Raw genomic sequence first — 17,126 nt, forward strand, 5'->3', positions numbered from 1 at the left:
GTATCATGATGTCGTCGACGATCACTATACCCATGAATTCCTAAAAATAAAAAATGTTGATTGTCGTCGGTCATCAAGACATCAATATGCAAGTCCGAAAAAGTTAAAAATCTAAACAGAAATAGTAGAACGCCAAAACATTAAAAGCCATGTACAAAAGTGACTACTATTTATACAAAAACATATCGTCTTTACAATGAATCAACTCGAGGGCGTTGAAGATGAGTTTCGTAGAGAAATATCATATCAGTGTCCTTGGGAGCAATAAGTTGCTCTAATGCCTGATTTATCCGTGTGTTCCCAAGCCCACGGCAGTTCTAACTTATGATTTTCATAATGCCCGAAACCAAAGCAGTAGAAGTTTGGCCATCCGTGTGCTAAACAGTAATAGTAGGCATAACAGAAGTCGACCGAGCCTTCTTGGGAGAATGAACATGAGGCTCTGAAATGACAAGCGAAACAGAGCGCTTACAAAGACGACCTCATTTGGATCGAGGACCAATAATTCTACCGGGAATTAGGGGAGTAGACGGTGGTGGCTTGGTCGGACCGGTGGTCGAAGCTGGCAAGTCAGGAATAACAGGAGGAAACTCAAGATGCATTCTCATAGATTCCAAGCTTGAAGCAGATGTCAGGTAAATAATCCCCGATCGTGGCCGCATGGGAATGCCAGTACCAGGAAGAGGAGAGACCCGATGCTAGTTGTAACATCCTCAATACCAGGTTAGTGACTAAATTATAAAGTTTCAGAAATTGGTGATTAAAGTAGTATAATTGAATAGTTCAATGATTTATTAGAAATATGATGAAGGTTATTAGTAATTATTAAAGGAAATAAAGGGTAAAATGATCATTTGACCAGAAAGATTTTTATCTTTCTTTTAAGGTTATAAAACATGTGGAAAGGGTGAGAAGAAAAGAAAAGTCTGGAGCTTGGGTTATCTCATTCCTCTTATCTTCCCGTAAGCTCCATGGCAAAGGTAAGTTTAATTTCAGTTGGTTAATTCTTGAGTTTTAAGCTTAGTTTTGATTCTTGGGGTGCTAAGAAAGATTATTTAGAGATTAAAGTATGTTGAAACTTCAAAATGGATGAGTTATGAAGGATTAAATATGAATAGTTTTTAAGTGAATTAGTGAAATAGAATGAGTTAATAGATTTTGAAGTTGAATTTGACTTTTCAATGGTTAAATTAAGGAATATGAAGTGCTAGAAGTAGATTTGGAATATGTTGAAAATTTAGTATAAATCTTGAATTACATATGGAGAATAGGATTTTGATGTTAGAAAGGTGATTAATGAATAGAAATGAGTTTGAATATGAGTATGTAAGTTAAGAATAAGAAATGGGATGATATATGAAGTAATTAAGCTGAAAAGAGTGGATTTTCGGGCATAAATTGGAATTATGGGCATCAAGGGTAAATTTCCAGAAATTGTTCAGTGTGTATCGATGCACAGGAAGTGCATCGATGCACCCATTAAAAATGGAAACATCGAATGTAATTAGTGCATCGATGCATAAGGAGTGCATCGATGCATAAGGAGTGCATCGATGCAACCCCTTAAAATGAAAACATCGAAGGTGATTTGTGTATTGATGCATGGGTAGTGCATCGATGCACTTCAAGGGAAATAGAATTATACTTTTCTTTTGGTCTAAGAAATGATAGATTAGTGTATATCAATTGGATACTAATATGTATCAATGAATGATTATATAGATATCGAGCACGAACAAGTCCCGGAACGATTATCAAGTTATGATTCGATCGCAAGAGAGGAAATTATAAAACTGGATTAGAACTTAGTGAGGCCAAGATGAGTGCGTATTATTTTATATATGATGTTTAATAGGAAATACGACTTGTGACAAGTTTATTTTCTATAGTATTGTGCATGAAGTATGAACATGAACATGTGTTTGTTATGAGTGTATGAGTTATATGTTATGGTATGTGTTGACATATTATTGTATATGTATTTTATGGTTGATGTGAATATTTACTATGTTATGATGATATAAACTATATGATATGATAAAAAAATATATGAATATAAAAGAGAAGTTATGTGATAAGATCTTTGAGATATATATAGAAATGGAATATAAGACTACGCGAATACATGATATGGGATAAATTAGGTAATAATATGGGAATATGGTAAAAAGCGAGTTTAGAAGAAATGATAGAAATGAAGTAATCAAATGTAAAGGTTATATAAATAATAAGAATGTGAGTTGGGCAAGTGATAGTGGTATGAACATTTATGTGAAATAGTAAAATAGAATTATATCATTGAATGAGAATTGAAACAAGATAGATAATATTGACCTATATGATGATATGAGAATAATTGATCAAATAGGAGACTTGAACATAAGTGATAATAGGAACATATAAGATGAGCTAGATGGGAAAGATACATATGCTTAAATAAAATTATGATATATGGGTTGAATGATGGATTATATAAACAGGTGAATATATATATATATATATATATATATATATATAATAAGACATAAAAATAAGATATAAACAATGTGACAATAAATGTGAAATAGTATGAAAAGTGGATATGAGCTATGTGATATGTGAAAGTGATTTACGTGTTTATACGTATATGTGATTCAACTTAAGTGACATAATCTACGTGCTATGTGAAAGTGAACTACATGTTTATGTGAAAATGTGAAATGACATAAATGATGATGCCCATGTTATGTGTCATGAGAGATAGGGTATAGTTAGCAAGCCAAGAGTCGAGGGTCTACGAGGTCCTTCGGGACATATATGTATTCTTTGGAACATGTGTGAGGTCTTTTGAGACACATACTTGATCCTTGGCATATGTATATGATTTTTAAGGAATTTTCTACGTGGTCCTTAGGGACAACCTTATATGGCACTTCAGTGCATTTCTACGCGGCAATTCGGTGCATTTCTACGCGGCACTACGGTGCAATTCTATGTGGCACTTCGGTGCATTTATACGAGCTGTGGTGACAACATTAGTGCACAACCTCTATAGACTCACATATCTATAGTTCTCACATGTGTACATGGGCTAATAAAGAAAAAACAACAAATATATTACATGTGACTTGTATGCTTTTGTGCTGTGAATGGTATTATATGATTTATATGATGATATGTGGATTGTATGATTAAATGAGTCAAATGTTGGTTAAAATGCTAGGTATAAGAGGATATGTATTAAGTGATATAAACGATAATAATATTGATAATGAAATAAGGTTAATGATGAACATGATGAGTGATGAATATATGTGTTTATATGTACTTATATGTAATGATATATTGTCTATGTGTTATAGGGATTTGTTACATGAATAAGGGTATGAGTGATAGTAGTAATTGTTCACGCATGATTACAAGCTATAGTTTATATTTTATGTTTATTGCCTCACTAAGTCATAGACTTAGCGTGTGATTGTTTCACACGTAGGTTACCGAAGTGAGAAGAGTAAAGAGCAATGTGGAGCAAGAAATGTCAGTTCTCCTTACCAAAGGCCATATCAGAAGAAAGGTGAATAATATGTATTTTAATACATAAAGTTCTAGTTGACATGTATTCAAAATAATATATTGTATAAGCTCTGAATAGTTCGGTTAAGGTTTTGAATAAGTTATATATAATAATAAATTTTAAATTACTCACTATTTTATACAAGTAAAGGTTTTGAAAAGTCAATGTGACACTTCGGACTCAGATTCGGGTCGGATACGGGTTGGGGGTGTTACACCAGTCCCCAAATTGAGAAGCAACCCTAGAAGCAGGGGCGGACCTATGTGGCCCACGAGGTAGCAGTTACATACCCATTTTCCTTAAAAAATACCAACACTTAATATACTATATTAAAACTTAAAATTCTGCACAACTTTTTTTTTTACTTTTTTGCACACTTTGTTTGTTTTGTAGTTAAAATTTGTGCTCCTTTCTGCACACTTTATTTTGTAGTTGAAATTTATGCTCGTGAGTGAGTAAGAAACTGTCAATCTATTCCATATTTTCAATTAAAACATTATTGATTAAAATAATATATATAATTTAAAAACCTTTCATTTCAACTATTACTAATACTAAGGCTTTTGTTTTGCATTCAAACCACATACTCCAACCCCACTACTACCTAATTCTCATTTCTCAGTCTTTTGTTTGTGCCTAAACCACTCGCCACGAGCCCACGATGCCGTTCACCGGTGAGCTTCCTCAACCAAGTCGCCGGTAAGTTGTTGCTCATTTATTTTCCTCAGATAGTTAGGTTCTTCACTCATTCTTTTACCCTCTTAAATTTAGTTAAATTTATATTTGAGTTTTTAAGTTTTGAAATTTATTTTTTTAATTTGAGTGAGTTAAAATTAAGAGATAAAATTAAATTTTGAATCAATTTAATATATTTTAGTGATTTTATGAAAAATATGTGAACGTTAAATTGTGATATGTAAAATTAATAATATGTATTTTTTGGAAGGAGAAAAAAATGGTATACTAAATTTGTGTAATTTAAGTAGAAACAATTTAGATATTTTAATTTTTAAGTTGAATCCATTAAAATTATTTAATTAGTAATTAAGATCTTACTTCTTTGATAATAAATATAATTACTAATTGTGAATTATAATAAATAATTATTGTGATTTGTAAATTTTGAAATTGTAATAGTAAGAAGATGAATGATGAAAAGATCAACGAAAGAAGAAGAATGGAACGCTTGATTGGTTTGTTCAAAAGTCCAAAAAGAATGATGCAAGTTCTTCCCAAGTGCCAATTTGTGTCTCATCACCGACTCAACCTTCAGCAACTCAAGTCGAACAAGAATTTTCTTTCCCTTCAAATAATATTCCCCAAATTCAAGAAACCGAAATGAGATCTACATGTATTACACAAGATGATAGTACAACATTTGCATCAAGAGAGATGGAAAACCAAGTTAATGATATCTCTATTCCACATGATCCGACTAAAAGAAAAAAATTATTGATTATCATCCAATGGATCGAGAAACAGTGAGGAAAGAATACATATAAAGAGGTGCTTGTCAACCAAAGAAGCACAAATTTCCTCAAACGGACTTTGGAGGAGGTACATTACGTCGCTTTAATAAATCTTGGTTTAATAAGTATTCTTGGCTTGAGTATAGTGTTTCAAAAGATGCTGCATTTTGCTTTGTTTGTTACTTGTTTAAGAATGAAACTACCAAAGCTGCAGGAGGAGATGCATTTTTTGTTAATGGGTTTAGAGGTTGGAATAGGCCAGTTCGGTTTAGAAAACATGTTGGTGGAATTAATAGTGCTCATAATCAAGCTATTCAAAAGTTTGAGAATTTAAAGAACTTTAAGTCATCCTTGAAAGTTTCTTTAGACCAACAAACTGAGCAAGCTAAAAGTGACTACCGAATCCGCTTGACTACTTATCTTCATTGTTTGAGATTTCTTTTACATCAAGGATTGACATTTCGTGGTCATGATGAATGTGATGAATTAAGTAACAATGGAAATTTTCTTGAACTTTTGAATTGGATTGCGGAAAAGAATGATGATGTGGGAAATGTTGTTTTGAAAAATGCACCTAAAAATAATCAAATGATTGCACCTTTGATTCAAAAAGAGCTTATCAATTGTTGTGCAAAAGAAACTACCAAGGTAATTGTGGAAGATCTTGGTAAGGATTATTTTGGAATACTAGTAGATGAGTCAAGTGATGTGTCTCAAAAAGAAAAATGGCTTTGTGTGTCCGTTATGTTGATAAAAAAGGAATGATAAAGGAACGATTTCTTGGAATTGTTCATGTTGGAGATACCACATCTTTGTCTCTTAAAGGATAAATATTTTCTTTGTTTGATGAGAATTCTTTGAGTTTTTGAAGAATTCATGGGAAAGGGTACGATGGAGCTAGTAATATGAAGGGTGAACTTAATGGTCTCAAAACGCTAATCTTGAGAGAAACACAATCTGCATACTACATACATTGTTTTGGTCACCAACTTCAATTAACTCTCATTGCCGTTTCTAAGAAAAATAAAGATTGTGGTTGGCTTTTTAATACACTTAGAGATTTGTTGAATGTTGTTGGATCATCATGTAGGCAAAAAGATTTGCTTAAAGGAAAACAAGCTGAAAAAATTGCAAAAGCCTTTGAAAATGGTGAAATTGTGACTGGAAAAGGTTTAAACCACGAGCTTGGTTATGAATGAATATTTGGTTGGTTATGACTGGAAAACAAGCCGATAATGTGAGTTTTGCAATAGAGTCATTTGATTTCATTTTCATGATTCACTTGATGAAGAGAATATTTGGGATTATGAATGAATTAAACAAAGCTTTACAAAGAAAAGATCAAGATATTGTCAATGCTATGTCACTTGTTACTTTAACTAAAGAAAGATTGTAAAATATTAGGGAAAACGAGTGAGAGTCTTTTTTTGCTACAATCACTTCATTTTGTAACAAGAATGACATTGATATTCTTAATATGGATGTTGTGTATACTCCTCCGGGAAGAAAGAAACGTTGTCGTTTGGATACTACTAATATTCATCATTTTCGAATTGAAGTGTTCTTGGGAGTTATTGATCTTCAACGTCAAGAGTTAAACAACCGATTTGATGAGGTTAGTATAGAGTTATTGACTTGTATGGCTTCTTTGAGTCCACTTGATAAATTTTCTTCTTTTGACAAACAAAAGATACTTAGACTTGCTGAATTATATCCCGATGAATTTACAAATGTTGATAGACTAGCCCTTGATGATCAACTTGATAATTATATTGTTGATCTGCGGAGGGATGATAGATTTTGGGTATTAAAAGATATGGGTGAACTTTCCATGAAGCTTGTCGAGCCAAAGAAGCATCAAGTGTACCAACAAGTCTATTTGCTTATAAAGTTGGTATTGATTCTCCCCGTAGCAACCGCAAGTATGGAAAGAACATTTTCTAAAATGAACATCGTGAAGAATAAGTTGCGAAATAGCATAGGTGATCAATTTCTAAATGATTGTTTGATCACTTATATAGAAAGAGATGTTCTTGTCCAAATCGATGATGAAAAAATCATGAAACGATTTCAAAGAATGAAAGCTCGTCGAGATCAATTGTAATTGTTTCTAGTGTTTAATAATTTTTTGAGCTTTTTGAATGAATTGTTATTTTGGATTTTTAATTATGTAATTTTTTTTATTAATAAATATTATAATATTTATTTTGGACTCCTATTTTTAAATTTCTGAATTTGTCATTGCCTAGAAGTTGTGTTACCTTGAGAGCAAGGAGCTTCAACATGACCGAGTAAGCCACACCTTTTTTTAAATAATATTTTGTATTAAAAAATGTAATAAAGTACACCACCTCAAAACCATCATTAAAAAAATCCTCCCTAATCCTAGACGGAGGAAAAAGAGTAAGCCACACTTAAAACAGAAATGAGGCAGACGTTCATATTTTAAAAGACATAGACGAGGTTGACCAGACGGGCGACGACCGATAGCAAGACAACGTCGAAGCGGTTTTGAAATATCAATAAGAACCCGAACACGGAGATAAGATTCCAAGCGTCCAGCGCCTGGACGAAGATCAACCGCCAACGATGTACCAAGAAACACACCAACAATGCGTCCCATAGACAAGTGAGAAAAGTCAGTCATGCAAGCTGCACTCAGCATCATAGAGGATAAGCGCAAAAAGATCACCGTTGAAGGACCAGGGAGAGCGATCAAGTATGGATTGACGAGCTTCAGAAGATACAAACTGAATCAGAAAATGGGTTTCACTAAGCATAGTGATATCAATCACCCGAGACGATTCCCAAATACTTCGGATTACACTAATAACAGTATCCGTTTCAACAGGAGATGGTGCATATAAACCACCAGCCAAACATAAAATCCGAGGGCACAGCAGATTGAATGGAAGAAGAACCCACAGGCAGAATATCACCAACCTCATCCTCGATGAAGTGGAGATTAGCAAGAAGGGTATGAACTTCGTAAGCCATGAGCAACGGAGACCAACGGTAGGTAGGTGGAAGGTGAGAGAATAGCCAGGTAGTGAAACAATCCCAGAAAATAATCAGAATAGCATATAATAGTCAATTATATACAGTCTTAAGAGAGAGAGAGGAACCCAGTTATGAGAAAGAAGCACGTGGAAGGCAGTTACAGTAAAGTACGAAAACGTGACCCATGTAGGAGTAACCACCAAAACCAAGAAATAAACTGTATGATAACTGCATCGGAAAAGACCGAGCGTAACTGCACCGGAGAGTCCATACCGATCAGGAGAAAGTCGAACAACCCCAAAAACCAAGAAGCGGAAGGAGTCAACCGATTTGGGGAGGCCAAGACTCACCCATCAAAACAACACAAGAAGAAAGAAAGCGCTGCAAAATAGACTAGCGGAGAAACATGAAACGAGAGGAAGAAATATGTGAGAAGGAATAAACCAATGAGGGAAACATACAACAGAACCTGCATCGGCGTAAAGATAAGGCCGCCAATAGCCTTGCCACCCATCCACGAAGGGAGGGCCGAGACGACTAGAGAACACCATTAAAGGGACTTGTCTTTTCTTTAGATATGATTTTTAAATAAGATAGTTGAGTGAAAATGAATTTGCGTGAATAGTTGAATGATTAAATATATAATTTATTTTGATATATTACAATGTTAATTAATTGAATAAGAACATTAATTGATTAACCATCAACATTAACTGTTGAAGTAAAAAATTTAATATGTTCAAAGTGTTGATGTTACAGTATCATATATACATAAACAATGTAATACTATATATTATGTGTAAAAATAGATAATTTGACACTACCACATTATTTTGTTTGTTTATTGATTATATTTATTGTTAGATTAATTTTACTTAACCATTAAGCCAAGTTAATAACATGTATTATATTTGACAAATATAAAGTTATACTATTATATATATAATAACATTTTAAATTTATGAATTGTTAAAGTGACTTTAATGGGAGTGTTATTCTTTCTTGAGATTATAAGTTTGAGCAACTACATGTGTAGAATATGTCTACATTTTTAATGATTAAAAAAATTATAAACAAACCTAACAATATTAGAAAAAATCAAAATCATAACTCAAACAATTCAAAATCGCAATAATAATATTTTCTGAAGTTATATATTAAATTTACTCCAAAACGAGTTCACAAAGAAGCAAAAGTTAGAAAGACTAATTTTTGTGTATAAGAGCGCTCATAATTGACCTATACTAACCAATATTCCAAAAATTTAAAAACATCGAAACGAAGGTAAATATACAAGCATTCAATTTGAAGGAGCCAAATCCAAAGACAGTTTCGACGCCACTGTACACAAATCACATAGCGTCCATTCACCTCCCACGTATGTATGTATATTGTGTTTTGTGTGTCCGAGGTATCCTCATCATTACAGCATATATATATATATCTATATACACGAATCTGGTAGTTTCAAAGCCTACTCTTATTTGGAGACACTGAGCTCTCAAAACTAGACATAAGGCATATCCAGAACCAAGCGATCACAGTTGCTGATCCAGATATGGATCACTTGGAGTCTTTGGCCCGCTTAGGTATCCTCCCACGCCAGAGACAATGTTGCTCACCAATGAACTTCCCCATGCCAACCATCCCGTCTGACCTTGCTGATTACTGGCTTCAACATTGATTCTCCTTTGCTCCTCTGTGATTATTTCCAGCCATTTTTTCGACATGAATTCTTTCACAGCATCAGCCCCCTTGTTCGCTATCTCAGTTGGAGGCACTATAAGAGGATTCTGGTCCAAATTCAGCTTCACTAAGCTCCCAAGGCGGCCGAATGTGTAAGGTAGAGTCCGGATTTGGTTGTTGCTAAGATCAAGTTCCCTGAGATTTGTCAGATCAGCAATCGTATCAGGAACTTCTGCGAAGTCATTGAAGTTACCACTCAGGTTCAGGACTTCAAGCTTCGTCAGTCTCCCAATGGCTTGCGGCAAGCCATGAAGCTCATTAAAATGAGCATCCAGGTACCTCAAGGACCTCATTTCACAGATTGATGATGGCAGGAAGCGGATCTTATTTAGATGGATTGACAGCTTTTCAAGATTCAGGAGACCATATCCAATGTTAGTTGGAAGAAACAACAAGTTGTTAAAGCTTGCATTCAACTCAAGCAGTGAGCTGCAAAGGAAAGATGAATTTATAATTCAGACAAGACGGAACGAACTTGAGGAAATAAATAAAAGCTGGCACCCTCTATATAAATAAGAAAGGTCACAAATCAACTCTCGTTTGAAAATCCTAACTGAACCCCTTTGACTGTGAATAAAGTTAATCTATTAGCCCTCTCTCCCCTATTGGAAGGATATTTCTTAACAATATCAGAAATTGCAACCATTGGATTTTTTTCATTGAAACACTATTTCTCGAATAAGTTATGCCTTCATGCATCGGCCGTGACCTATGATACTAAAATTCAGGGATGATTGTAGGACACGAATATGCCCAATTTTCACCCAAGTTTATTCAAATATTTGGAGGATCATACCCCCATCACCAAGTCCCAATATATAGAGGACACATGAACTTCAGCAAATATTTGGAGGACCATGCCGCCATCACAAAGTGCCAACATTAGCCAAGGCAATATTTCAATCTCGTGAAATACAAACTTCGAATTAATTTCCCTCAAGAGTTCAGAAACTTTTGTAATTGACTATAATTGAACATTTATTCGGTCTTCAAAATTTTGACAATGGGATTGAGATTTGGATTTGGTCTTGTATGTAAGATCAAAACACCCAAACTTGAATCTGTTATCAAAATCAAATTCCAGATGTAGAAAGTTTTCATGAACCTCACCTTCCTATATGTACAACAAAAATTTTCCATATACTTGTTGTTATGTAGATGCAATAGAACCCAAATTCTTTCAATAACAATCCAAAAGAAACGATATTATTGACTATGGAAACTTTGTTCTTCAACCTAGAACAAGAGTTTCTTTAAGTCAAGGAGGCACTTTAGCATTATCAAACGAGGTAGAACCTTTTATCTTGGACGCTTTGTGTATTTCACCCAAGAACAGTAAGTGGAGAATAAAACCAGCACAAGAGTGGGAAAAAAAACACCCTAATACCTGCATCGAGCTATGCTTTCAGGGAGAGCGTTTAGCCTGTTTCCCGAGACATTAAGGATCCTCAGATTAAGCAACAAGCCAATGGAGTCAGGCAGATATTGCAATTGGTTGGAGGATGCATCAAACTCCTCCAGTTTCTTTAGCCCTCCTATCGAATCAGGGATGACCTGGTTCTCATACACCAAGCAAAACAACACTTACAAAAAAATAAAAAAAAAAGAATTCTACAGACTCAAAACCAAAGATTTCATCAATATTATCCAATAACCAATCACTGATCATCATCAATTCAAGAGAACAGTTTTGAATAAAGCAACTACTTATATTGTAAACAATTACAACTAACATATAGACTTGTCTAAGATAAAGAAGCAGCTTAACGCGCAAAACAGAGGAATCGCAATATAATCAGTCTCATGAAGTACGGAAATAATTTTACAAAAGGAAATAAAGCAATTTTAATTCAATAGTGAAAAAGGAAAAAACCAACCGTAATATCATTAAGTCTTTGAATCAATTTGACAAACAGAAGAATTCAAGCATATAGTACCTCTATCTGGTTGCTGGAAAGATTGAGATGAACCAATCCATGAAGTTTACCAAAGGCCTCAGGCAAAAGCCTCAGCCTCCTTCCAGAAAGCTCAACTCTTTCAACGACCCCAGTTTCAGCTTCTTCGAGAATCCTCACGACCTCCTCATTTACTTCAATTTCACCTCTCATTTGCTCCACAGCTGAACGGTAGAGACGACCCAAATTCTCCTCCAACTCGGTCAACTGTCTCTCGAAATCCTCGAGCAACGCTTCCAACCTGATCACGGACTTAAATATCTCGGCCTCCTGTGAGGAAGATTGGGTCTCTTGAATCTGGATTATCTTGGAAGGGCGGCGGAGACAGCCGATGGGTCGGGTCGGGGCCCGAGGGAACGTAGGAGGGAGTGAGTTTGGGTAACGGTGGCAGGAATAGATTGGGAAAGTGAAGAAAGGATCGACGGTTCGGATAGACGGGGGAAACGTGTGAATAAGTCGTGGAAGATGTCGGAGGGAGGGATGGGTAATTGTAGGGATCTTGTCGGGAGCAGATGTAAGAGAGAATCGGGAACTTTGAAAGAGTGGGATCCATCAAAATCTGTCTTCAAGAAAGCAGAGATGGAGAAAACGGAGTTTGGGGGAGCATCGACGGGTGATAATGACGACTATGTGGTTAAGAGCACCGTCTCTGGCGGTGGTGAATGCCAAATGTTGTTACCTCGTCCTGTGGTGTACGCTTGTCCTGGCTCACCGGTTTCCTTTGTTAACATCGTGTACTGTTGTTTGATGGATCTCTCGTTTGGGTGGGGATGGCAAAAAAAAATATGAACCCGACGGGAAAAATTGAAAATCGAATTAAACAGGTCAGGTTCGGGATAATAAATGGGACGGGGACGGGGATGGGTTTGGTAATCTCCGTCCCGATTACCCGCCTTGATTACCCACCTCGATACTCAATCCGATAAATATTAAAAATAATTATTTATATATATATATAATATTAATAAATTTAATTTAATTTAAATATATATATATACCCGGCCCGATTCTTGGCCCAATACCGACCCAATACCCAACCCAATACTCGGCCCAATACCCGTTTAAATAACAGTTTATGCTAAATGGGGATATCCGTTTCCTCGCGGTTTTCCCCGATTACCCGATGGGGATCCCCGTTTAAATCCTCACGGTTTTTTAAACGGGGACAAGGATGGGGGACCAATACCCAGTCCGAACCCGGCTCTTTGCCATCCCTACCTTTGGGCCTTGCCTTCTGCATTTTACCTTTTTCATTAACTGGAGATGGTAGTTTGGGCTTGGAAAAAGGGGCTTGGAGTTGGGTTTTTTTTTTAGAAAAAGTAGTAGTTAATTTTATTAAAAAAAATTAAAACATTTCTTATAATTATTGATATGAAATTATTCACTTACGATCATATAATGATCATACAAAGAAAATATTTAAAGTTCATCCGAAAAACTTAAAGATCATACAAAGAAAATATTTAAAGCTCATCCAAAAAACTTGAATAAAATAAAGATATGAATATACCTGACTGTATTGATAAATGAACCATAACAGGAGATCAAGATATAAAAAAACCACTGATAATTGTGAATCAAATTTAAGCATAGCGAGAAAAGTATCTCCAAACATAGACCCATATATTTTAACTCATTTAAGGATTTAAAGTAAGTTTGAAAATATATAAACATTATGTATTATGGTTTGTATTATTAAATATAACAGAAACAATCAAGATGTAATCATATTTTTTTTAATTAAAGAGTGTTGGAATACATTCATATTTAAAAAAAAAATCATAGAATTTAAATTTTATTTATTTTTTTAATAATTTAATTTTGTACCTCTTAAAATTTTATATTGGTATCTTTAAAATTTTAATATATTTTTTCCTTTTCTAAATGATTTCTAACTAGAGAATAAGAAGGAAATTTTTATTTTTAATGAGCATTAAATCACATCTTAAGAAAGAAGAGTGTCAATTGAAAACTTTTAACCACATGATCTAAAGATTATTGACTCATATAATATAAAAGAAGAGTGTCAATTAAAAAATTTTAACCAAATGATCTAAAAATTATTGACTCATATAATAGAAAAGAAGAGTGTCAATTGAAAACTTTTAACCACATGATCTAATGATTATTAACTCATATTGAAGAAACCCAATTTTATCCTTTAATATATTTACATTACAGATTATTTATTTTATTACAAATATATTATACACATATTTACATATATTTTTTTATTTTACATTGTGTTAGGCCCGGAACCAGATCCCACATGGCCCAACAGACCAAGTCAACCCACGACCCAAAAAGAAACCCTAAGGAAAATTAGGGTTGTTGTTATTCCAGTAGTCGCTCACCAACGCCGCAGGCCTCCTCTCGCACGTCTCTCTTCACTCAACAAGCCCAGTTCCCTCGGTGCATCAACCACCAAATCCCGTAAACTTCGGCGCAAGGAATACCCACACAAAATAACAGAAGATACCAAGGAGCATTAGAATTTAAAATCGAATAGGACTCTGCTAAAGATAGTATTTCATAGGCTATAAATAAGTGTAATCCATTTGGTTGTAACACTACAGTTGATACGAAATAAAAGCCAGAAATTACAAGCAAGCTACGAGGGTATTCAAAGCATTAATTTTCTTTTCGAAAGCAAAGTAAATGTAAAAAGATCTCACCTTTTCGTCTGTGATGCTTGCATGTGGAACTGATATTTGCTCATTTGACGTTTTGGTTCAAATACAATTTTTTTTTTAGTTTTCTTTGTCAGATCTACACTTCCCCGAATATTTTTTTGAAAAAACCGTTTTGATTTTTGGAGAGGAGATAGGAAAAGCTTTTAAAAAAATGAAAAAAGTAAGTTTTGCCGCCAATGAACGACGGTCGGCGCCGTTCAACGGCGGCCGATGAGGCGGCAACGGTGGTCGGAATCTAGAATTTATGGCGGCGCTCATGTGTTCATCAAGAACACAAGAACAAACCAGAGAAAACAAAGGAATGGAGGGGGAGCCTTGATCTCGAAATGAAAACAATGAAAATTAAAAGAGTTTTTTAGGCTTTATACATAGCCCATATTGAACCCGTGCGGCCCGGTCCATTATCAGGTGACCCGCGCATTTTGTAATAAAAAAAGGGTAAATTGTGTTTCAGTCCATCATTATTTTTAACAGGCCTCTTTTGCTCACCAAAATTCGATTTCATCCTCGAAATGCTTCAAAATTGGTCACACAATCCTCTGTTTTTACAATTTAATTCTTTTTCTGGATTTTAACTTTAATTTTCCTTTTTTATCATACATTGCATTATAATATATATATATTATAGTTAATATTATTAATTTTCTTATATTTTATTTTTACATACCCGTACTATTTTTTTTTTTTTATCATTAGTATTATTATATATATATATATATTTATATTTCGTATTTTATATCCTATATTTATATATATATACGTATTTTTCTATTATTTTTCTATTTTCATTTTTTATTATTATATCATACTATTTTTTATTTTATATTTTTTATTATTCTTTTGCATTTATTATTATTATTATTATTATTATTATTATTTATATATATATATTTTTTCTTTATTACCATTATTATATGTTATGTAAATTTATTTTGTAAATTTCATTTTATCTTTTATATCTTCCATTTTTTTTGTATTGTTATTTTTATCTTCTTTATGTTATGCATTTTATTTATATATATCTTTCTTTATATTTGTTTTGTGAATCTTTAATTTTGTTATTTGTCTTGCTTACATTTTCTTTGCATGTGTTACTTTCTCTACTTTATTGCATTTATTTTTTATCTTACCTTCTTCATTTTACTCATTTTTACTATCTTGTTATCTAACACAATTTTTTACTTTTAAAAGGTACATCTTCAAATTAATCAGAGGTAGGTAATTTTGGATCGTAATTTTACCTTTTAAGTTAAACTTACAATTTTCTTAATTAAAGACAATTAGAAATTACACAATACTGAAAGGGTAGTTCAAGGGTGTTAACCCTTCCTTGACTGTAACTGACTCCCGAATCTGACACATCACTGGTAAGACGCATATCAGGTAAGAGATAAGGTATCCGATCAACCCGTTTTATTTTTAAAATAAATGATCGGTGGCGACTCCTAACCCAATCAATTATTCAAGTCGAAGCCCAATTCTGGGGCCCAACTGAAAGACGGTTCCGACAGCTTGGCGACTCCACTGGGGACACAGGTAAGTGAGTCAGGCTAAGGTAATTTCCAGTTGTCTTTTTAACGAAAATGGTAAGTTTAAATTTTAAGGTAACATTTCGATCCTTTTTACTTACTTTTGATTATATTTTCGAGTAAATTGTTGTATTAATCGTTTTCTCATGATTTTAGTCTTCAAATCTTTTTTTCACTTAAGGCTCTCTACCCGAGCTCCAAACCCTATTTTAAGTGAGGGTGAAAGTGACGCATTCGTGTGAATTTATTCACTGCATATGCTTAGCAAGTAGTCTTCAGGATTCATATACTATATGTCTTCGTGTGAATTTATTCTCCGCATAGACATAAGGGAATGTGTCCTCTCGAGTTTAACTTAGTCCACACAAGCCTGTGATGGGTTTAGGACTAAGGGTATGGTAAGCCCAAGGGGGCGCCGGCAAGGAGAACTCGTGTACCGTTTTTAGAACCTAAACCGGGATATTTTTACCCTAACCATGTTTCATTTTTACCCTAAATCGCATTTCAAAACCTAGGATATTTTTACCCTAACCATGTTTCATTTTTGTTTTTCCCTTTCTTCATTTTATATTTATTTATTTATTTTTATTGTACTAACTTTTTGCATGTGTCTATTTTTTAGCATTTGCATCATAACAAGAGGTCATTGATCCCTAAAAAACGTTTATTACGCACAAAATAATCTGAACAAATGGACAAAGGTGTTGTAATACAAGAGATTAAAAACCCTGAGGTACAACTATGGTCCGAGAAGACTCAGAAGGAAAAAGGAGACAGTCTTCAAGGAAGCTATGTGTCAGAGCTGGTTAACTATGCCTCTATCAGCCTAAAGCAGAATGACGTGCAAGAGCTCTGAGATATCTGGATAGTTGGAAGAATGATCAGAAACAGAAGTTCAGCCAACGGTACGGGGACATTGCACTTTTATTTCATATTAAGACTGATGAGCCCTTAATCAGAGCCTTGGTTCAATTCTGGAACCCGAGATACAGTTGCTTTACTTTTAATCAGGAGGACATGGTTCCCACCATTGAAGAATACACTATACTGTTGTACTGTGAAAGTATCATACTAGAGAGGGCCTACCTTAAACACATTAAAAGCCAACCTTTCAAGAATGCACTAGCCAAGGTTGTCGGGGTTGACGAAAAATGGATAACTGACTGGGCTCGATGTAAAGG

The 17,126-nt window shown here is 34.2% G+C and overlaps 2 protein-coding genes and 1 pseudogene across 2 annotated transcripts; 2 read left to right on the top strand and 1 right to left on the bottom strand.

Moving 5' to 3' along the window:
- The first annotated feature begins 447 nt into the window (after nt 1-447).
- LOC120173794 lies at nt 448-6,221 on the top strand. The gene is made up of 3 exons (XM_039180873.1): nt 448-635; nt 5,169-5,689; nt 5,908-6,221. Exons 1-3 carry the CDS (start codon nt 448-450, stop codon nt 6,219-6,221), a joined length of 1,023 nt encoding a protein of 340 aa, XP_039036804.1.
- Nucleotides 6,222-6,499: 278 nt separating this feature from the next.
- Nucleotides 6,500-7,126, top strand: LOC120173805. The gene has a single exon (XM_039180879.1). It carries the CDS (start codon nt 6,500-6,502, stop codon nt 7,124-7,126), a length of 627 nt encoding a protein of 208 aa, XP_039036810.1.
- A 2,418-nt stretch (nt 7,127-9,544) lies between these two features.
- On the bottom strand, nt 9,545-12,308 carry LOC120171024 (annotated as a pseudogene).
- Nucleotides 12,309-17,126: the final 4,818 nt, after the last annotated feature.

Source organism: Hibiscus syriacus, unplaced genomic scaffold, assembly GCF_006381635.1.
Source record: "Hibiscus syriacus cultivar Baekdansim isolate YM2019G1 unplaced genomic scaffold, ASM638163v2 tig00003041_pilon, whole genome shotgun sequence".
In the NCBI taxonomy this organism is placed as follows: Eukaryota; Viridiplantae; Streptophyta; class Magnoliopsida; order Malvales; family Malvaceae; genus Hibiscus; species Hibiscus syriacus.

Coding starts and splice junctions, on each gene's coding strand:
- LOC120173794 (XM_039180873.1), top strand. CDS start 448: ATGACAAGCGAAACAGAGCGCTTACAAAGACGACCTCATTTGGATCGA. Junction 636..5,168: donor AAGCTTGAAGCAGATGTCAG/GTAAATAATCCC, acceptor GCTTGAGTATAG/TGTTTCAAAAGATGCTGCAT. Junction 5,690..5,907: donor GGTAATTGTGGAAGATCTTG/GTAAGGATTATT, acceptor TTCATGGGAAAG/GGTACGATGGAGCTAGTAAT.
- LOC120173805 (XM_039180879.1), top strand. CDS start 6,500: ATGGATGTTGTGTATACTCCTCCGGGAAGAAAGAAACGTTGTCGTTTG.